Raw genomic sequence first — 23,091 nt, 5'->3', positions numbered from 1 at the left:
AGACTGTGATGCTTTAAAATTTGGAGCCCGGAATAATAATCCGTCAATATGGAAAAAAAGAGTTCGAAAAACCGGGGCGATAGCCGTTTAAGCGGTGAACAGAAGGTAGTTAAGGACACGAAGAAAGGGGGAACAACAAACGCAATCCTTTCATTGAGTGACGGCGAAAAATCAACAGATATGAATTTACCAAGTGGAGAACGCACAAAAGTATATCCCAGGGGCGCAATGGACGCCTCTAAAGCTCAACCAAATATCACAACCCTGAAGTCTGTCAACAAACGAAGAAAAAGAGAGTCCAGAGAAAACAGTGAGGGTTCCGCTGCTAGTGATCGTGGATTTTTGTCCGCAAGCCCCGAGACGTGCCAAAATATGATTTCCACTATTGAGCTCATGATGGAAACTACTTCATCAACTCGGCGCATTGAAAGGTTAACGTCTACAGTCGAGCAGCTTGGAGTAGATGTTAATTTCCACAAAGAAATTCTGGAGCAGACAAAACTGGAAATTGAGCTACTGAAAAAAGAAAACCAAATGCTGAGAGCAGGAGTTGCTGAAAACAAGCGCAACAATCAGGGACGTTTCTAGATTCCCTTCAGGAAAATTTCAATTCCATTCAGGAAATTAAAGACTGTTTCCAGGATTACACACAATTTGCAATGCAAGATGTTGCTGTTAACATGCAATAGTTGCAGGTCATGAAGTTGTGAAGTGCAGAGATCATTGTTGTCCACTTGGAGTCACCATTATCACATATTACTGTTGCCACGTTGATTCAAGCACAGTCCAGTATGTGTCTTTGTTCAGATTAGTCATCTTTACTGTCCCATTTTATTGGAGGGGTTAATGGTGTCATAGAAGTGATGATGGAAATGTTACCAATAAATTAAAAGTCTTATTTGTTCACTCGAGAGAAGTGTACCGTCCCGATTTTATTTCAAGTGTACTCAGGACCCATTGGTCGTATACCGCAAATTTGACAAATTTCCAACGCAATGCAATGTTTTTTCCTTTCCAGGTCACCTTGGAGGGGAATCCCTGGTTTAACGTTACGGTTTAAGGTTAGATTTGGACCATTAGGGAGTGTTATGTTGAGTGTAAATAGTACTGTGTCATTGAAAGTCCATAGAAATGCCAAAAATGCATTACCCTCTCGACCCTATCATATATTTGGGCTGTCAAACGATTAAAAATTTTAATCGAGTTAATTACAGCTTAAAAATTAATTAATCGTAATTAATCGCAATTCAAACCATCTGTAAAATATGCCATATTTTTCTGTAAATTATTGTTGGAATGGAAAGATAAGACAAGATGGATATATACATTAAACATACTTTACATAAGTACTGTATTTGTTTATTATAACAATAAATCCACAAGACGGCATTAATATTAACATTCTTTCTGTGAAAGGGATCCACGGATAGAAAGACTTGTAATTCTCAAAAGATAAATGTGAGTACAATGCCAGTTCTCTTTGCATTGAGCACTTTTCTTTTTGTGAACATTATTTTTTTTTTGAGAGATAGGAATATTATTTTTGTTGTGCTTTCACGAAATGATACTGTAGCGACCTAAATGTTCTTAACTGCCCAAATGCATGATGGGAATTTGGGGAAACATGAGTCACAATGGTGGCTACATATGGGATATCTTCTCTGCGTTTTGTTCAATACATTGTGTTAAGATAAAGATCATCTCCAGTCATTCTTCCCCATTTTCGCACAAAATGATTATACAGCGCCTTGCAAAAGTATTCGGCCCCCTTGAACCTTGCAACCTTTCGCCACATTTCAGGCTTCAAACATAAAGATATAGAATTTTAATTTTTTTGTCAAGAATCAACAACAAGTGGGACACAATCGTGAAGTGGAACAAAATTTATTGGATAATTTAAACTTTTTTAACAAATAAAAAACTGAAAAGTGGGGCGTGCAATATTATTCGGCCCCCTTGCGTTAATACTTTGTAGCGCCACTTTTTGCTCCAATTACAGCTGCAAGTCGCTTGGGGTATGTTTCTATCAGTTTTGCACATCGAGAGACTGACATTCTTGCCCATTCTTCCTTGCAAAACAGCTCGAGCTCAGTGAGGTTGGATGGAGAGTGTTTGTGAACAGCAGTCTTCAGGTCTTTCCACAGATTCTCGATTGGATTCAGATCTGGACTTTGACTTGGCCATTCTAACACCTGGATACGTTTATTTTTGAACCATTCCATTGTAGATTTGGCTTTATGTTTTGGATCATTGTCCTGTTGGAAGATAAATCTCCGTCCCAGTCTCAGGTCTTGTGCAGATACCAACAGGTTTTCTTCCAGAATGTTCCTGTATTTGGCTGCATCCATCTTCCCGTCAATTTTAACCATCTTCCCTGTCCCTGCTGAAGAAAATCAGGCCCAAACCATGATGCTGCCACCACCATGTTTGACAGTGGGGATGGTGTGTTCAGGGTGATGAGCTGTGTTGCTTTTACGCCAAACATATCGTTTTGCATTGTGGCCAAAAAGTTCAATTTTGGTTTCATCTGACCAGAGCACCTTCTTCCACATGTTTGGTGTGTCTCCCAGGTGGCTTGTGGCAAACTTTAAACAAGACTTTTATGGATATCTTTGAGAAATGGCTTTCTTCTTGCCACTCTTCCATAAAGGCCAGATTTGTGCAGTGTACGACTTATTGTTGTCCTATGGACAGACTCTCCCACCTCAGCTGTAGATCTCTGCAGTTCATCCAGAGTGATCATGGGCCTCTTGGCTGCATCTCTGATCAGTTTTCTCCTTGTTTGAGAAGAAAGTTTGGAAGGACGGCCGGGTCTTGGTAGATTTGCAGTGGTCTGATGCTCCTTCCATTTCAATATGATGGCTTGCACAGTGCTCCTTGAGATGTTTAAAGCTTGGGAAATCTTTTTGTATCCAAATCCGGCTTTAAACTTCTCCACAACAGTATCTCGGACCTGCCTGGTGTGTTCCTTGGTTTTCATAATGCTCTCTGCACTTTAAACAGAACCCTGAGACTATCACAGAGCAGGTGCATTTATACGGAGACTTGATTACACACAGGTGGATTCTATTTATCATCATCGGTCATTTAGGACAACTTTGGATCATTCAGAGATCCTCACTGAACTTCTGGAGTGAGTTTGCTGCACTGAAATTAAAGGGGCCGAATAATATTGCACGCCCCACTTTTCAGTTTTTTATTTGTTAAAAAAGTTTAAATTATCCAATAAATGTTGTTCCACTTCACGATTGTGTCCCACTTGTTGTTGATTCTTGACAAAAAAATTAAATTTCATATCTTTATGTTTGAAGCCTGAAATGTGGCGAAAGGTTGCAAGATTCAAGGGGGCCGAATACTTTTGCAAGGCACTGTAACTGTTGTGTTGAAATGCTACAGCTTATACCAATAAATACCTTTTCGCCCCTTTTGGTAATTGGCGATGCTTTAAACTCCTCGCTATAGTGAGGAGTGGACCGACGATCCAGGTTGGCTCTGTATCGTTGGTTGGCCCGGTTTGTCCGACTTCCTCCTTAGGAAGGCGGCGGCGTGCATATAAGTACCGAAAAGCGTTGGATGGCTTTTTATGGGTACTTTTATTAACAAAACAAAAGCATGTGGGGGACGCAGCATCTCTACTGTCTACTCTCTCGCTCCCTCTCTCTGACTCGCTCGATCACTTTCTTCCTCACTGCTCAATCAATGCCGGTCACATTGAAAAACACAGCAGCCCCTTGGGGGTGCCGGTAAGACTTGCATCCACTCTACTTGCTTAGCTCTCAATATACTTCAAACGGCGCCGTTGTAGTCTGTTCGCAGCAATGCTTGAGTGGTTCGTTCCGCGCATGCGTTAATTGCGTTAAATATTTTAATGTGATTAATTTTTAAAATTAATTACTGCCCGTTATATATATATATATATATATATATTAGGGCTGTCAAAATTATCGCGTTAACGGGCGGTAATTAATTTAAAAAATCACGTTAAAATATTTGACGCAAGTTACGCACATGCCCCGCTCAAACAGATTAAAATGACAGCACAGTGCAATGCCAACTTGTTACTTGTGTTTTTTTTTTAGTTTTGTCGCCCTCTGCTGGTGCTTGGGTGCGACTGATTTTATGGGTTTAAGCACCCATGATAATTGTGTAATTATTGACATCAACAATGGCGGGCTACTAGTTCATTTTTGGATTGAAAATTTTACAAATTTTATTAAAACGAAAACATTAAGACGGGTTTTAATATAAAATTTCTATAGACCCCAATCACCAACGTCACAAAATCACGTGATCGCTGTATTGTGCCGCCATATTGTCCGTCATTGTGTGTCCTTATTGTCAATGCTCATAGTTTCTAAAGGGTGGATTCACTTGCAAATTATGGAAGCCACGGTGCTTTCGAGCGCTGTAAACTCATTGGATGAGTTGCATAAAAGCCGTTATTTGGAAAAGCTTCGGTCGATCATGTCGCCAGATCAATATTTGGTGCCCAAACCGATGTTTCCTCCCGTCCGGTCCCGTCCCATGCGTCAGTGCTCGTCCTGAGACCACAAAATTTCCAATTATACTCCAGTTTATGTCACAATGAGGAGTCGGGTACCCAAAATGGGCACCGGCCCGAATATAAACCAACATTTGGTGAGCTGAGCGTCACCGTTGTTACGACTGTAAAATGAAACTTGGATCGACAACGGGCCGCTGTGTGGCGAAAAATAGCTGCCCCGCATGAAATGTCCCCCGACGGGAGCGCTTATTTATAACGCTTTATTGCAGTGAAAACATCAAATGTTTTCATGGACGCATTACAGTAATGGATTTACGACTGTAAGATCAGTTTTACATAATTAAATTAAGATATTAGTACTGTGTTTTAGTAACAAATCGTGGACTGGGCCACATAACCATCTTTGAACAGAAATGTATTAGTCTAAAGGTTTTCACGACCATATCCCAATGACAATCACACAGGTATGACATTTATTAATTAAAGCAGAGTAAAATAATACATATTCACGGTACAAGAAAGTCGTTTCCGTGTGGGCGCTCCCATCAGGGGGGACATTTCACGTAGGGCGGCTATTTTTCGGCTCAACACCTGTTGTTGCGCTCACCTTCTTGCTGCGCGACCGTGGCGACGAGCTTCGTAGTCTCCGTCTGATGATGTCTGCGATCGTGTTGCCATCATATTGATGTTTTTGCCGCTGTCTGACGGTTGTTGACACAAACGCATCATGGACCGAGATAAACAAACCGTGCTGCCTTAGAGATTTGCCCTTTTAACAATGGGCACACAGCAACTACTAAAATGACCGTTTATCTTCTCTGTAACTGCAACCAATCGCCACACACGCCTTCACCATTTTGATTAATGAATGTTAACGATTGTCAGGAAGGTTTTTGGGTTCGTTTACTAGGCGGTGATTCCTTAGACAAGAAGAAAAACACGCAGTAATAGAGGAATGTACGTAGCGGTAATATGTAAACACGGTGCGCTGACGGACGGGGGTGGAGTTGTGACGTCACGTGATTTGGGTCTATAACTTGTACTAACATTTATCTTTTAAGAACTACAAGTCTTTCTATCCATGGATCGCTTTAACAAAATGTTAATAATGTTAATGCCATCTTGTTGATTTATTGTTAAAATAAACAAATACAGTACTTATGTACCATATTTTGAATGTATATATCCATCTTGTGTCTTATCTTTCCATTCCAACAATAATTTACAGAAAAATATGGCATATTTTATAGATGGTTTGAATTGCGATTAATTACGATTAATTAATTTTTAAGCTGTAATTAACTCGATTAAAAATTTTAATCATTTGGCAGCCCTAACATATATATATATATATAAAATGCTGACATATTCACTGTGAAGTTGCCACAATATTTATTATATATATGTTTAAGTCAATAATCATAACCTTTCTTTATTAACTTAAATATGATCATAAATCTGTCAGTTTTCCCTTGCTTCATAGCAGTGGCGTCGTTAGAGGTGTTTTAGGGGGGCTTCAGCTCCTCCGAAAATAGAGTAAGGTGTGCACTCTTGTTACCTCTATCTTCGGGGTGACTTCCTTCTGGAGCATCAGCTGTGTTTCTCACTTTACACCGATGAGTAGAGGAGCTGAGCTCATTCATGTATAATTATCATCAGTGGATAGTCATAATAACACACAAATAATCACTCCACCACCTTTATTGACCTGTAGCATTCAGAGCAGAGGAGCAAAGACGGTGACAGTGGAGAGACCTTTACTTAAACGGTAAGTAGGAGAGTAATGATTAGAAAGTGGAAACCCCCCCCCCCCCCCCCCACACACACACACCCACACCCACATACAGTACAGGCCAAAAGTTAGGACACACCTTCTCATTAGTGCGTTTTCTTTATTTTCATGACGATTTACATTACGAATTCTTCCCTAAGGTAGTACAACTATGAATCAATATGTGTGGGATTATATACTTGGCAAAAAAAAAAAAAAAAAAAAAAAAAAATCAAAAACTGATTATAGTATCTAGTATTCTTGATGAGCTTCAAGAAGGAGTCACCTAAAATGGTTTTTGACTTCACAGGTATGCCTTGTCAGGGGTAATTGGTGGAATTTATTGCTTTATCAGTGGGTTGGGACCTTCATTTTTGTTGCATTGATTGAGGTGTGTCCAAACATTTGGCCTGTACTGTATGTATTTATGTTTTGAATAATTTTTCAGATATATGTTTGTGTGTCTCTGTGTGTAAGGCAAATTAGCCTGACCCAGATATAACTGAAGATGTGTCCAGATGCATCAGTAGTTGCATGTACACAACACACACATATATAATATATATATGTATACATTCAGTCTTTCTTAGCTGTTTTTGAAGTTTTAAGTTTGTACGCTATGTTCACTTACATCCTGTGTAACTCCTGGGGGCTAAGCCCCCCGTTCTTAAAACCTAGTGACACCCCTGCAATCAGGTATGTCTTATTTGTACAATTGCGTAGTTTTAATCACATCATTTCCCCTAGCTCAACAAATTTAGTATCTGCAATGCTTGTAACTTATTAAGGCAAGGCAGCTTTATATCACACACAAGGTAACTAAATGTTACAAAAGTATGGGGGTAAAGTTTTAAAATTCACAAAAATAATGCATTGGATGCAGTTTTTCTTGATAAACCATCTATATTCTTTTTAGCTAACCATTGGAGGTACACTGTGAGGTGCACTGTACACTAATGCACTATCTGATAGTGCATGATAGTGACTATCATATACATGTAGAAAATCTGTCAACAAACCAGTGGCAGTACAAGGATTTTTCTGAAACGGTGACATTTTTTCCAAATGTCAGTCATTGTTCAGTGTTTGTTTTGGTCAACAAAGCAATACGCACATTATCCTGCAGGTGGTGGTAAAAACATTTGCTTGACACTGTCGAGAAAGGATGAAAAAGTAAAGTTTGTAGCAATTCGTATTTAATCATACTGTGTGCAAGTAAGGAAGTAAGGATACAAACACTATACATGGAAAAAATAATTGTAATCACTTTTTTGAGAAGCCATTTTAAACAAGAAAATCAGCATTAATATATATTAGGGGTGTGTGTTGCCTCATATCTTGCAATACGATTCGTGTAACGATTCGAGTCGATATAAAAAAAAAAAAAAAAAAAATCTTAAAGGATGTATAGCATGTCAATAACAAACAGTTATTTAAAAAAATGCCAGGTCAAAACATTAGCTTGAGCATCCAGGTATACCAACCACCACAAGGCTGTCTTGCAATGTGCGCACACAAGTTTGTGGTACTTTCGCAGTATTTCACTTTTGCATTGCCCAGCTTGCATATGGCGTGGCTTTTGTCACACTCCATGCCTCCGTTTTTGCACTAACAGCCAAAATGAGCCCAAATTTCAGACTTATAAAGGTTGTATGGTGCATCATGTATCTCCATCCGCCATGTTGACACTTTGCTCCGTGGCACCAAACCCTGCGAGACTATAGAACCCAATCACCAACGTCACACAATCACGTGATCACTGTATTGTGCCACCATATTGTCCGTCATTGTGTGTCCTTATTGTCAATGATCGTAGTTTCTAAAGGTGGATTCACTTGCAAATTATGGAAGCCCCGGTGCTTTCAGACGCTGTAAACTCATTGGATGAGTTGCATAAAAGCCGTTATTTGGAAAAGCTTCGGTCGGTCCAGTTGCCAGATCCATATTTGATGCCCAATCCGATGTTTCCTCCCGTCCGGTCCCGTCCCGTGCGTCAGAGCTCGTCCTGAGACCACAAAATTTCCAATCATACTCCAGTTTATGTCACGATGAGGAGTCGGGTACCCAAAATGGGCACTGGCCCGAATGTAAACTGACATTTGGTCAGCTGAGCGTCACCGTTGTCACGATTGTAAAATGAAACTTGATCGACAACGGGCCGGTGTGTGCCGAAAAATAGCTGCGCCGCGTGAAATGTCCCCCCTGACGGAAGCACTTATTTATAACGCTTTATTGACGTGAAAACATCAAATGTTTTCATGGACACATTACAGTAATGGATTTACGACTGTAAGATCAGTTTTAAATAATTAAATTACACAAAATATTAGTACTGTGTTTTAGTAACAAATCGTGGACTGGGCCACATAACCATCTTTGAACAGAAATGTATTAGTCTAAAGGTTTTCACGACCATATCCCAATGACAATCACACAGGCATGACATTTATTAGTTCAAGCAGAGTAAAATAATACATATTCACGGTACAAGAAAGTTGTTTCCGTGTGGGCGCTCCCGTCAGGGGGGACATTTCATGCAGGGCGGCTATTTTTCGGCACAACACCTGTTGTGGCGCTCACCTTCTTGCTGCGCGACCGTGGCGACGAGCTTCGTAGTCTCCGTCTGATAATGTTGATGTTTTCGCTGCTGTCTGACCGCTGTCGACACAAACGCATCATGGACCGAGATAAACAAACCGTGCTGCTTTAGAAATGACTAACTACTAAAATGACCGTTTATCTTCTCTGTAACTGCAACCAGCCGCCACACATGCCTTCATCATTTTGATTAATCAATGTTAACGATTGTCAGGAAGGTTTTTGGGTTCGTTTACTCGGCGGTGATTTCCTTAGACAAGCAGAAAAACACGCATTAATAGGAGGAATATACGTAGCGGTAATCTGTAAACACGATTAGCTGACGGACAATATGGCGGCACCAGTCAGGGGGACGGAGTTGTGACGTCACGTGACTGGGGTCTATAGCTATTGGGATAACTCTTGCAAGATGTTGTTCTGACTTCAGCAGACTATAAGGCAAGGCTGCTGTTTGCTGCCACTAGTGGACGGGAGTAGAAGTGCAGCCAGCGTATTATTTACCGTATTTCCACCAAAAACACGTGTAAGGATCGATATTGCATGATGTAATATTGCGATTATATCTCACAATCGATTTTTCTTAACACCCTTAATATTTAACATACTCTAGAAACAACATATCATTTCTCTCACTTCAGAAAAGAAAGATTCGCAGATCGCCGTGCTTTGTGCTAAAATGGGAATAGGGCACTTCAAATTAGAGGTGGGGCCAGTGCCCCTGTGGCTTCACCTCTAAAACCGCTACTGCAACAAACACAACAGAAGCATGTCGCACATGCATGACAATTCTTTCCATTTTTGTCTTTATGTTCACATACTTATATACAATAATATTTAAATGTGGGTCAATAAAAATGAAGAGTGGATATCATTTAGTTTTATCAGCCATATTGTGACTAGAAAAATGAAAAGATATTTTATAAATGCAAAAGGATTGATGCACCATTTATTTTTCAAGTAAATGTTACGGTGACAATAGTGTAAAATTGTAAATACTGCAAGGCACATAATTTGTACGTTGATTTATTCTGAAGGGATCAGCTTTTATTTTGAAGTCACTCGCACTGCTTCCCAAGTTGTACTGAGTGGCGACTGATCTTGCGAAGGAGCGAAACAGCAGGTAACCCAACGACTGACACATTCAACTGCCTCGGCGCAGCCAGACACGTGAGGAAATAAGAGTTTTGATCATGTTCTTGCAAAGGCTCAAGATGAAGATGTCATTTCAGAGAGAGGCTTGAGGTAAATAACTATTTTTCCTTCTAAAATGAGTTAACAAAAATAAGTTTGGTTCCAACATATGCGCACCTGTATTGATTTCATTGTCCTACATTCAACAGGAGTTTGACACAAAATGAGTAAATCAAAAGAATAGACTAAGAACAGTATAACTTCACTCATCTTGTAATAAGAATTAGCTTCATTATCTAAACAACAATTGAAAATGTTTGCTGCATAAATTACATATTTTTTTCACTCAGCAATTGAGGTTGTCACTCAAAGAATACACAGTTCACATTTTCTGTCATCTTGCGTTCCTAATATGTATGCATGACAATTTATATATAAAGGCTTATTTTGACCAAGTGACAATGTTACATAATATGACTTCGAGTCTGCCATTAGCATATACTCTTCAAATGTTCACATTTTGGCAGTATTTCAACAGACAAAACAATCTCAATATATTAATACATTCATAATTTATGAACTGCCATCTTCATATATGTATGAATATATACATGTGTATATATATGTATATATTTTTTTCCTTTAAGGAATGATTGTTCCATGCTTTACATGGGTACGTTGACCCTCAAAACTGGGCTCGTATGACCAAGTGCGTAGGTTTGGTCTCAACATTAGTAGGAAAGATATAACAGCTAATCTGCATGTACACTTTTTGCTGAGGACAGGGGATTAATAAAACCAAAATGATTGGGTGAATAGGGGTCAGGGCTACATTTCTCACGAATATCAACCTAATTAATTGATAGGCTAAATGATCAATGCAAAATAAGTCTGTATTATGCTAACTTTCATATGTATTGGTTCAGGTGATAAACCATTTGATTCAAACCTGTTAAAAAAAAAAATTGAAAACATAAATGTCTGGATTTTATTAGTAAATTTAAATTGCAATATTTGAACATACATTAAGATACATAATAAATACAAACTTCTTAATAATCAGTTAATCCAGAATGCAAAAAAATAAACATTTGTCTTAAGACCACTCAACATTGTCTGTCTGAATGAATTAATTAAATATAACTGAAAAAAAGGTCTTAGTCAGGGAATAACAAAAATAAATAAAAATGGAGCCTTTCTTCAGATAAAACACTACTGCTTTTGTTCATAAGCACAGCCAAACTCAAAAGAAAATGAAAGCTCCTTTTGGCTGCTTTTAGGCCACATAAATATAACAAAAATGACAATTGGGGAGAAGGGAGTAAACCTCGGTTCACTGCATTTTTCACAGTTTAAGGAGAAAATGCATACAGGAAGACACTTCTCTCTAAGCAGCTTCATACTCAAGTTTTTCAGGTTAGCAAATTTACACGGCTTAATGTTAAGCTAACTCTGATGCAGGTCGGATTTTCAGTAGCAAAATTTGTGGTGTGTTCCCCACCTCCACAACATTGACATCTTTTTACATTACTTACAATGGCTGCTGGTGTTGCTGGCTAAAAAACAACTTCTAATATCCCTTCTCTTTGAAGGGGGCAGAGGAGGTGGCATGTGGTCAACATGTTGTATAAGTAATCAACCAATTAAACATGCATTTGAGGGAAAAAATGGACTGGCACATTCAGCAAGTGAAAAGGGGTAAATGTAAGTCTGAACAAATAATTCAAATAATTCACTTAATAATGGTAGGGTCAATTCTATCCTTACGGCACATGGGAAGACAATTTAATATAACTGAAGTCATTATACAGTGTAAAAATTGAAAATTTGAAATGAAAATTTGATCATCCTAAAAAGTTGGTAGTGTTATGTCCCTACCGTCCCTATGCAAACCTACGCCCTTGCTTATTACACATTCATACAGAAAATATGGAGTTGATTATATTTCGTTAGACTTTCTCTAGGGAATTCTTGTCTATTTAGAATATATATGTGTGGATCAGAAACTAGTTTATTTGTAAGAGATTGCCTGTTTTATGATACTGTATGCACTGTAGATCTTCCTTGAGTCCGATTGTGTTGAGTTCATTTACAGACATTTACACTCACATTCACACCTGGCAATGTATGTATATAAAACATGTTCCCTCAATGAAATGACCTTCTTCGCTATGTTTACAACAGCAAAATGGAAAAGAGGTGGACTGGAAGCATAGTTGATTAATCCAAACAAAATTGGCTTTTCTTGCCTTTAAAGGGACCAAATGAGGGACCATGATTTGTCTCTCAGATAATGAAAGTATGTATACTTAATGAAGAAAATCAGCTGCAATTTTTATCAGAATGCAACTGGGATGCATGGCACCATCGTTTCGAGGAGATGTAGTAGGTTAGTCTTTTTTTTTTTTTTTTTTTGTCTTTTTTTTTTTTTTGCGTGAACTCAGACAAGATAGTTGGTACATTTTGATTAATGGCCAAATAATGCAACTAAATTACATTTCCATTTCATGTCCACCTCAATTTATTGGAGTCAGCCCCCTGGAGAGACGGTCCAATATATGCTTGTGTTCTGCCTGGGAAATGAGTCAACGTATACACTTTTTCATTTTCAGTTGTACACTGGTCATTTGATTTTTTTGTGAACAGGATGAAGACAAACTCAAAATAAATGAAGGTTTTAAGATATCCGATATTGAAGTTCGCTTAAAGATACTGTGGATACATTTTATTGTTTGATTTGTTCCTAAAACATCACATATGTTAAATGAAAAGTGCTAAAAATATGTGCAAACACTCAGAACAATTTAGTTCTGAATTGTTGAGTTAGAGCAATAAACTTTTTTATCCTCCTCAGCCCGCAGGATTTTTAGGTGGTCCAAAACAAACATCTATAGATGCTAACAAGTTCAAATGAACTATGAGCAGCTGGCTAGCTCCATAAACATCTCATCAGCCCAGGGACATGATAAGCACACCCAGAGAGTTTGCATGCCTTCAACTGGCCAACTTATAACCCCCAGGTAACAATAAGTGCATAATTAATGAATGTAATTAATCAGCCCCGAGACAGAAAACTACAATCGAAAGCCTTGGATGGTAGCGGTGCATCTTGCCGGAGTGGCCATCAGTAGGTGTGCTACGGTCGGCTACAATTTCACCAAGGGGCCCCTAAATTTCTGCACTGATTGGGGTTTAGATCCAGAGTCAAATTTCTGTGATTGCAAACAGTTGTGAGTAATCTGTTTTTACAGGCTGAAAGCCTTTCAAGTCGCCATTCAAGTAGTAGTAGAAGTATTAGTTGTTGTTCTTCTTGTGGACACTAACTTTAAAGTCCTGCTCCTCTGTAATTCGCCAACTAATCATCTTAAAACTTGATAGCTATGTAGCATTGGCCAGTATCTATCAATCTTAGGAGGCCGATTTGATTTGTATATCTGATTGATTAATTGCGGACTTATAGATGCAGTAGATTAAAAGTTAGCCAGTAGAAGGCATCGGCACTCTTTATCACAGCCTTCAGCCTGTAGTGTGCTGCAGCATGGTTAATGCGGGTCATTAAAATGCATTAAAAGTTATTAAACCGATTTTGTCAAACTTCAGGCCATAAAAAGCATTACAAAGATTATTTATTATGAAAATTACGTAAACGTGATGGTTAAAATTTTTTAAATTTTTTTTTTTATAAATTTACATAATTTATTAGAGTTATCTGATATTATCGGCCAATAAAAGCATTTTAAAATGATATCAGATAATATCGACATCGGTTTTGGGCCAATATGCATGTTGCTTCATGCTCATCGGCTATTCGATACATGCTTATTGACCATTAGATGTCTCTGAACTAAGATGCTTGGGATTTGTTATGTGAACAGACATTTTGCATTTATGGTGCAAAAATTAAATGAAAAATAAATTATTGGAAAATTAATTAATTATAATCTCATGGCATACCTCATTCTCTGTACTGAAGCTGTGTGTCTGTTGTTATTTTGAGCTAGAAGCACTGTGTGAGCCAAATGTGATGTGCCTTATTGGCACTCTGCGCTTGCACTTGATCCTAAAAACTGATGTTTGCATTATTTTGATTTAAACAATGAATATAGAGGTGCAATATAGGCACTTTTTCCATAACTTCAGTTGAAGTTGTTCTCTTAGTTTTCACAGAATTTCTATTGGAAAACTTTGAAGTTATTACATTTATCATTATTAAAGTATTCAGTGAGGCATCACAATACAATTAGCCATAACATGTTAAGTCCATGACTACATATTTTGGTATCGGTTTGGTATCGATATCGGAATTTTGGAGTTGGACAATAACGGAATATTGGTTATCGGTTAAAAAGTCATTATCAGACAACTCTACTTACAATTTGTGTGTGGGCATTAAATTAGTTTAAAGTGGCATTAAAAAGCATTAAATGAGATGTGGTGATACCTTAAGAAACCCTGTGTAGCCCACTTTATGCTTGTTTATTACCACGCACATTTTCCAAGCACTATATCACACAATTATATGCGAAAATCACACACAGATATGTGTGCATAGTTTGTGAACCCCTGCACACCCTAGAATTACTTACGGAGTAGCAGTGAGGTGTGTGTAAAATGTGGCGTAGACGTTATTCTATAAAAGATGCTTCTCCCGACGTAAACACACACAAAGCCTGCTGGAACCAGAGAGTAGATGAATTGTATCGATCCATTTTCCACTTCATGACAAGTAGAGGCAGTTGATCGATCCATTTTCCACTTCATGACAAGTAGAGGCAGTTGATTGACAGTTGTCATTTGAGCGGGGTGTGTTTTGAGCACAGTCCGAGGACACGCCTACAGCGTCTGAGACTTGACAGGCCACTGTTATTTCTTCCAATTTTGTAGCCTTGTTATATATACTTAGCAATGTTTTTATTATTTCAAAATTGACTGTCAGCACGGTGGAAGAGTGGTTAACATTTCTAGATTACAGTTCTGAGATCAGGGGTTCAATCCCACTTCCCATGTGGAGTTTGCATGTTTTCTCCCAGTGCTACGGTTCCCTCCGCATCCCCAAAACATGCTTGGTAGGCTGTTTGAGCACTCCAAATTGTCCGTAGGTATGATTGCTTGCATGAATGTTGGTTTGTCTTGCTGTGCCTTACGATTGGCTAGCAACCAATTGAGGGTGTACAATGGCTACTACCCATAGTTGGCTGGGACAGGCTCCCACGACTTCCTTAAGGATAAGTGACACGGAAGATGAATGGTTGAAATTTGACTGGCTTCTTAATGTCATTCTTTTCTTTGGCCCAGTCAAATTTATCAGTGTTGATTTCAATTTTACAGGACCTTTAAAGTCATCAGTATCAATTTACTTAAGTCACAAGTCACTAGATGCGTACTTTTTCAAAGTTCCGTCACAAGGCATCAGTTTTGCCTTTTTGTTTATACATTTCTACATACATTCACCTCCCAAAATCTTGTTTTTTGTAACACTTAATTCATAAAGGGTTATGTATTATATCATATATATGCAAACATATACTGCTCAGTATAAATTATAAAGCTTCAATGTCACTGTCTTTGTCATTTGAATGAATGTTCGCGCAACCAAAATTCTAAATTACATGAGCCAATTCATTCCCTCAGGTGTTGTACTGCCTCCAAGCATAGACTTCATAATATATTGACGGGACACAGGGCGCGGAACCGATTCATAGGGGACTTGTTTTGAAAAAGACTTCAAATTCAAATATTTTCTAAACCAAAGCTGCCACGGACCTAAAACCAAAACAGGCACCTACCATAGGTATGTATGAGTCTCCATGAGCAGTGGCATGAAACAAAAGTTTTTCCCCCAATAAAATCCCGATTAATGATTTTTTATATAAGTATAGCAAACTTAAAATGGCCCAAAAAATTCTCAGATTTTACACTAAATGCACAAAAATCACCAAATGCAGAGATAATCACCTATATTTTCAGGATCAATAGCAGTATTTAACATATCATTAAGTTTTTGCCCAAAATAGCAACTTAATTTTTTTTTATTTAGTGCAAATTTGACGTTTTCAACGGCTAATAAATTACTAAATTTTCACATCAGAGAAGTAATACTTGAGGAAAGCGAGAAGAATCAATTATAAATGATATTCAAATAAATTATAAATTCTATAGCCTATACCAGGGTTCACTAAATCTGGACCTCGGTGCCACTTTTCCTGTCGTGTTTTCCACATCTCTATCCCCTAACACACCTGAATCAAATGATTATGTCATCAGCAACCTCTCCAGAAGCTTGATTCAGGTGTGTTGGAGGAGGGAAACATGGAAAACACGACAGGAAAAGTGGCACCGAGGTCCGGATTTAGTGAACCCTGGCCTATACAATCACAACTTATTATTTATTGAATTCCGATGTCACTATGGGTCATGGTGAGAGATGGCCGCTTGAGGATTTATTTTTCGTTTACTTAAGAGAATGATGCAGTGCAGTATAATCATATGCAACATGTTAATTATATTATACACATGCGCATATACTGTATAACCATATCTACCTATGTTAACATGATCAACATTTGCTTTTCTTAAAGGGCCAGCATCGCAACAATTAAACTAAAGCACACACGCACACACACACGCACGCACACACACACACACACGCGCACACACACACACACAATGGGCTTTCCAATAAGATTCTTGGTTAAAAGCAAAAAAACTGGGCAATTATCATTCCTTTTACGTAAATATTTAGCAGCTAATTTCCCCCATTGTATTCATGTTTCAAAATGCGTGGATGGTGCGAAAAATATAATATTTACCTAGAATCCTTGACCAAATCACTCGAGACACTCGTGCCTGCTTGTAGGCTTAAGTTTCGTCCTGTTTTGACTTCAAGCCGGCGTTAGAACGCACAGTGTGTTTGAGAATTGCTCTCCCTGCCAGGGGCTTGGGCTGGTGCGGGGTGGGCCCGGGCTGGTGTGGAGTGGGCTGGGCCCCCACCTGAAGGCGTGGCGCAGGGTTTGCTGGAAGTGTCATGTCAATATATTATGACGTCTAATCTCCAAGCATGTTGGAATATAGAAATAATTGATGTTGAGTTGACGATGATGAAGTTGAATCCTTTCTTCTTTTTTCTTTCTTTTCATAGGTGGCTTTTAGGGCCTGTGGCTGCTCAGAAATCAGGGAAACATTCAGCTTTAATGTAATAATTGGTAACTATTTTATTTCCATCCTTATACATTATAGCTTTAAACAATTAAAAAATGTGAACATAAATACAAACATTCATGAGGGCACTGTATTGTTTTAAAGGACTGATGACGAAATAACAGAGGAAACCTCGTAGCTAATTTGTTGCAACAAATGGCATTCCATGAATTTTAAGTCAAAAAGCATAAACTGAGAGCCAATGCTCTTTATGCAGGAGCATGTCCCTCATCTATTGATTTTAACCAAATGATTCCTGTCTATATTAATTCAATTTTGGAGAGAAAAACAGCTTAGCTTTTCAACCAGACATGACTGACAATGTGAGCTCCAGAGTTGACACCCCAACCAACATTTCCCTGAGTCCCAGCATTGCCATTTCTCAGTCCCTGGAGTACAAGACAGTGTCTGTATTCTTAGTCCTGCTTGTGTGTGGTGTCGGCATTGTGGGAAATATAATGGTGGTCCTTGTTGTCCTGACCACCCGGCACATGAGGACACCTACAAATTGTTACCTGGTGAGCCTGGCCATTGCTGACCTGACTGTACTAGTAGCAGCGGGACTTCCCAACATCTCAGACAGTCTCATGGGAACCTGGGTGTTTGGGCACGCTGGCTGCTTAGGAATCACCTACCTGCAGTATTTGGGCATCAATGTGTCATCGTGCTCCATCACCGCCTTCACTGTGGAAAGGTGAGGATACACACACAACACTTTTAGAAAGCACCTCAACACCCCCCCCCCCCCCCCCCACACACACACCGTTTTATTGCCCACTGCACACCACAAGTCCAATTTTCTTATTTTGATTTCATTTTCCAAATAATACATTTATACATAATAAGACAACAATACTAACATTTTTCAAGCCTTTAACATTCCACGTTTAATGAGAATGTTAACAATTTTCATAATTTGAGATATTAACTAACATGATTGCAGGACACTTCAAGAGTAGCACATCAGTCTCATAGTATAGCACATCAGTCTCACAGTAAAGAGGTTCTGGGGTCAACTATTCTTAAGGCTCTATTTTAATGCCCGGCGCAGATCTTGTGCGACTCCATGATCTACCTACCTATCTACCTAAGCTATCTATCTATCTATTGGCTTCTACTTCGATAGCACTGTCCTACCTTCAGGCTACTGTGCATAAATTCTTGTCTCTTCATTCATATACATACTACGTGCATTCCATTCTTCATATTCTGTTCCTTACTTTACTCAATCTGGAAATTTTCAGATCATTAAATGGTAAGAAAGTAGTTAGCATGTCCGCCTCACAGTGGGTTCAATCCCAGGCCCCGGCCTTCCTGTGTGCAGTTTGCATGTTCTCCCCGCGCCTGTGTGCGTTTTTTGCTTGTTCTCCAGTTTCCTCCCACATCCCCAAAACATGCATTGTAGGCTGATTGAACACTCCAAATTGTCCATAGGTATGAGTTTGTGAATGGCTGTTTGTTTCTCTGTGCCCTGCGATTGCCTGCAACCAATTCAGAGTGTACCTTGCCTACTGCCCATAGTCAGCTGGGATAGGCTCCACCACCCCCATGACCATGAAGAGAATAAGCGGTTCAGAATATGAATGAATGAATGATGATGGATTAAATTGTTTATTAGTATCTTCTAATTTTCACAGTATCTTTCATCGGATTCCTCCTGCCCTTTTAAACTGAATGACTGTCATGGTCTATAGGCTTTCTCAGGAGACCATGCTCATCTACACTAACCCAAGAGACTGGGGGAAAAAAAATAAAAATAGAATAGAATAGAATAGTCCTTTATCGTCATTATACAGTTGTACAATGAAATTGTGAAGCATCTCCCTTTGCAGTGCAGGACAAGTAAAAATCTCAAAAGTGGCTTGCAAGAATAAAAGTATAAAATCTAAATAAATATAAAATATGTATGTGGTAGTTCTATGTTCAGGCAGTGCAAATAATTAAAGTGAAGTAGCAGCAGTTGACAGTGAAGGCATTGAATATTGCACATTAACACTACACGTAAATAAGTATTGTACATAGAATATGTGTGAATAGAAGTTAAGTAGCAGAAGTTGACAGTGAGACATTGAATATTGCACTTAGTAAGTATTGAACATAGTATATTGCATGTAAATGAATATTAGACATTGGGTGATGTGGTTTTACATATGGCTGTTCAGGGTGGAGATGGCTTTAGCAACGAAACTGTTCTTTAGTCTGTTTGTTCTTGCTTTTAAACACCTATAGCGTCTCCCAGAGGGGAGCAGTTAAAACAGCTGGGAACCAGCATGTGAGCTGTCCTTGAGTATGTTTAGAGCTCTGCTGAGGCATCGAGAGGAGTAGATGTCCATCAGGGAGGGGAGAGGACAGCCAATGATCCTCTGCGCCATCTTGGCTGTCCTCTGAAGCTTCTCCCTGTTTGCAGCAGTGTAGCTCCCGTACCAGGTGGAAATGCAGTATGTTAGCAGGCTCTCAATGGATGAGTGATAGAAGGCCAGCAGCAGCTTCCTATCCAGCTTGTTCATCCTAAGGGCTTGCAGGAAATGCAGATGCTGTTGAGCTTTCTTTATGATAGCTGTTATGTTTGCTGTCCATGAGAGGTCATCTGAGATCTGGACTCCCAGGAACCTGAAGGTGTGGACCCTCTCCACACACTCGCCGTTGATGTACAGAAGCGGGGGGTCGGTACCGTTCTTCCTGAAGTCCATGATGACCTCTTTGGTTTTGGTGGTGTTCAGGGCCAGGCTGTTGTCTGAGCACCAGGCTGAGAGTTTGTGAACGTCCTCTCTGTAGGGAGCCTCATCTTCCTGTGAGATTAGTCCAACCACTTTGGTGTCATCAGCAAACTTGACGATGGTGGTGCTCCTGTGGTTTGGACTGCAGTCGTAGGTGTAGAGGCAGTACAGGAGGGTGCTCAGCACCTAGCCCTGTGGTGAGCCGGTGCTCAGTGTGCGGGTAAAAGAATGAAGAATGGTGGGGGCCAAGTCTCACAGTTTGGGGCCTGTGGGACAAGAAGTCCTTGATCTGGGAGCATGTGGGGGGGGGGGGAACTATTATACACAAAGAGCATCCTGGCATAGATCTGCTGCTGTTCCAGTTGACTCAGCACCACGTGCAGAGCTGTGGTGATGGCGTCCTCTGTGGATCCAGTTTCCCAGTATATGAACTGGTGAGGGTCGAGTGTGGAGGGGGGGGGCTGTCCTTGACGTGCCGGAGCACTCATAATTATTGGGGTGAGGGCAACCCCAATAATTATGAAGTGCATCGAGAGGCTGGAAGCTGCAGCACTAACACAGGCAATCAAAGATTCATTCGTTCATTCGTTCATTCATTCAGTCATCTCTTTATTCACTTTTTGACAACATAACATAATGCAACAATTTACAGCTAACACAAAAGGCTCGTCATAAAATTGTCTTATCGTTGGACTTATCCTTTTCTTGGTCCATTTAGTGTGAGAGGGAAATAAACTACAATAAAATAATAGTACTTACTTAATATATTTTGCAGAAATTTCAAGGGAAAACAGAAATAAGGCTGTACAATGAACAAAACTTCAATCTACTTTACACAAACAAGTGGGGCAAATACGTATTTAGTCAACCACTATTTTGTGTAAGTTCTCCCACTTGAAAATATTAGAGAGGCCTGTAATTGTCAACGTGGGTAAACCTCAACCATGAGAGACAGAATGTGGAAAAAAAACCCCACAAAATCACATTGTTTGATTTTTAAATAATTTATTTCCAAATCATGGTGGAAAATAAGTATTTGGTCAATACCAAAAGTTCATCTCAATACTTTGTTATGTACCCTTTGTTGGCAATAACGGGTGCCAAACGTTTTCTGTAACTCTTCACAAGCGTATCACACACTGTTGCTGGTATTTTGGCCCATTCCTCCATGCAGATCTCCTCTAGAGCAGTGATGTTTTGGGGCTGTCGTTGGGCAACACGGACTTTCAACTCCCTCTACAGATTTTCTATGGGGTTGAGATCTGGAGACTGACTAGGCCACTCCAGGACCTTGAAATGCTTTTTACGAAGCTACTCCTTTGTTGCCCTGGCTGTGTGTTTGGGATCATTTTCATGCTGAAAGACCCAGCCACGTCTCATCTTCAATGCCCTTGCTGACGGAAGGAGATTTTCACTCAAAATCTCTCGAAACATGGCCCCATTCATTCTTTCCTTTACACAAATCAGTTGTCCTGGTCCCTTTGCAGAAAAACAGCCCCAAAGCATAATGTTTCCACCCCCATGCTTCACAGTGGGTATGGTGGTCTTCGGATGCAATTCATTATTCTTTCTCCTCCAAACACGAGAACCTATGTTTCTACCAAAAAGTTCTATTTTGGTTTCATCTGACCATAACACATTCTCCCAGTCCTCTTCTGGATCATCCAAATGCTCTCTAGCAAACCACAGAGGGGCCTGGACATGTACTGGCTTCAGCAGGGGGACACGTCTGGCAGTGCAGGATTTGAGTCCCTGGCGGCGCATTGTGTTACTGATAGTAGTCTTTGTTACTGTGGTCCCAGCTCTCTGTGGTCATTCACTGTGGTTCTGGGATTTTTGCTCAACGTTCATGTTATCATTTTGATGCCACAGGGTGAGATCTTGCATGGAGCCCTAGATCGAGGGAGATTATCAGTGGTCTTGTATGTCTTCCATTTTCTAATAATTGCTCCCACAGTTGATTTCTTTACACCAAGCGTTTTGCCTATTGCAGATTCAGTCTTCCCAGCCTGGTGCAGGTTTGTCTCTGGTGTCCTTCGACAGCTCTTTGGTCTTGGCCATAGTAGAGTTTGGAGTGTGACTGACTGAGGTTGTGGACAGGTGTCTTTTATACCGATAATGAGTTAAAACAGGTGCAATTAATACAGGTAACGAGTGGAGCCTCGTTAGACCTTGTGAGAAGAAGTTAGACCTCTTTGACAACCAGAAATCTTGCTTGTTTGTAGGTGACCAAATACTTATTTTCCGCTCTAATTTGGAAATAAATTCTTTAAAATCAAACAATGTGATTTTCTGTTTTTTTTCCCCACATTCTGTCTCTCATGGTTGAGGTTTACCCACGTTGACAATTACAGGCCTCTCTAATCTTTTCAAGTAGGAGAACAACCACCACAATTGGTGGTTGACTAAATACTTACTTGCCCCACTGTATATTCAACAATAAGTAGCCAATAATAACAATTTGAACATTCAATAACACAATAACTAAACAGATTGTGATAAACAAAAATAAAACAAATAAAAGCGGGAAGGGGTGGGGGTGGCAGCTGAAGGCACTTCCCATACCGGAAAGTGAGAGTCTGATCCTCTCAAGGCTAATATGAGTCAAAACCTCCCTAAGCCATCTATTATGTGCTGGAGGCTTTGCATGTTTCCACTTCAGCAGTATAAGACGTCTCGGCAGTAGGGTCATAAAAGCAATTACATGACGTATTGGTGCGGACAGATCAGGTGATGAAGGAGGGCAGCCAAAAAGTACCATGCACAGGTCATTCCCCAAGTTTGTGCCAAACAGTTTCCATCGTATCAAACACCTGGCACCAAAAGCCAACGAGGTTAGGACATGACCAAAACATATGCGTATGGTCAGCAGGTGATTGTTTACATCTATTACATTTGTCAATGGTAGTGGAGTAAATCTTTGCGAGACAAGCAATGATGTCATGTACTCTCAAAGGTACTTTGCACTGTAACGGACCATGTCTGGTACAGATAGATGAATGGATTTCTTCCAACATTTTAAGGAATTATAAATGAAAGGTACGCTCACTATGAAGACCAGGTAGAGCACTGAATCGACCAAGGTGGCTGTTTGGGAAAGTCTTGATAGGTACATTGAACAAAATGCCTAATTTGTACAAAACGGTAAAAGTGAGGTTGAGGAAGGTTCACTC

General features: G+C 39.6%; 1 protein-coding gene across 6 annotated transcripts in view; it reads left to right on the top strand.

Annotated features, from left to right (window-relative positions):
* The window catches only part of trhr2 (thyrotropin releasing hormone receptor 2), a 62,218-nt gene that overhangs the window by 187 nt on the left and 38,940 nt on the right, over window positions 1–23,091 (top strand). The window contains exons 2-4 of one of the 6 annotated variants that reach the window (XM_057835914.1): window positions 6,219–6,272; window positions 17,143–17,206; window positions 17,511–17,895. In XM_057835914.1, the coding sequence (XP_057691897.1) occupies window positions 17,513–17,895 (383 nt within the window). In that variant the 5' untranslated portion in view covers window positions 6,219–6,272; window positions 17,143–17,206; window positions 17,511–17,512. Of the gene's footprint in view, window positions 1–6,218; window positions 6,273–9,961; window positions 10,116–12,858; window positions 13,025–17,142; window positions 17,896–23,091 lie in introns of those variants that run through there. The other 5 variants (XM_057835913.1, XM_057835911.1, XM_057835910.1 and 2 more) reach the window with 5 other exon arrangements.

The sequence above is a fragment of the Corythoichthys intestinalis genome, chromosome 5, assembly GCF_030265065.1.
Source record: "Corythoichthys intestinalis isolate RoL2023-P3 chromosome 5, ASM3026506v1, whole genome shotgun sequence".
NCBI lineage: Eukaryota > Metazoa > Chordata > Actinopteri > Syngnathiformes > Syngnathidae > Corythoichthys > Corythoichthys intestinalis.
This window is presented reverse-complemented; position numbering and strand designations above follow the sequence as displayed.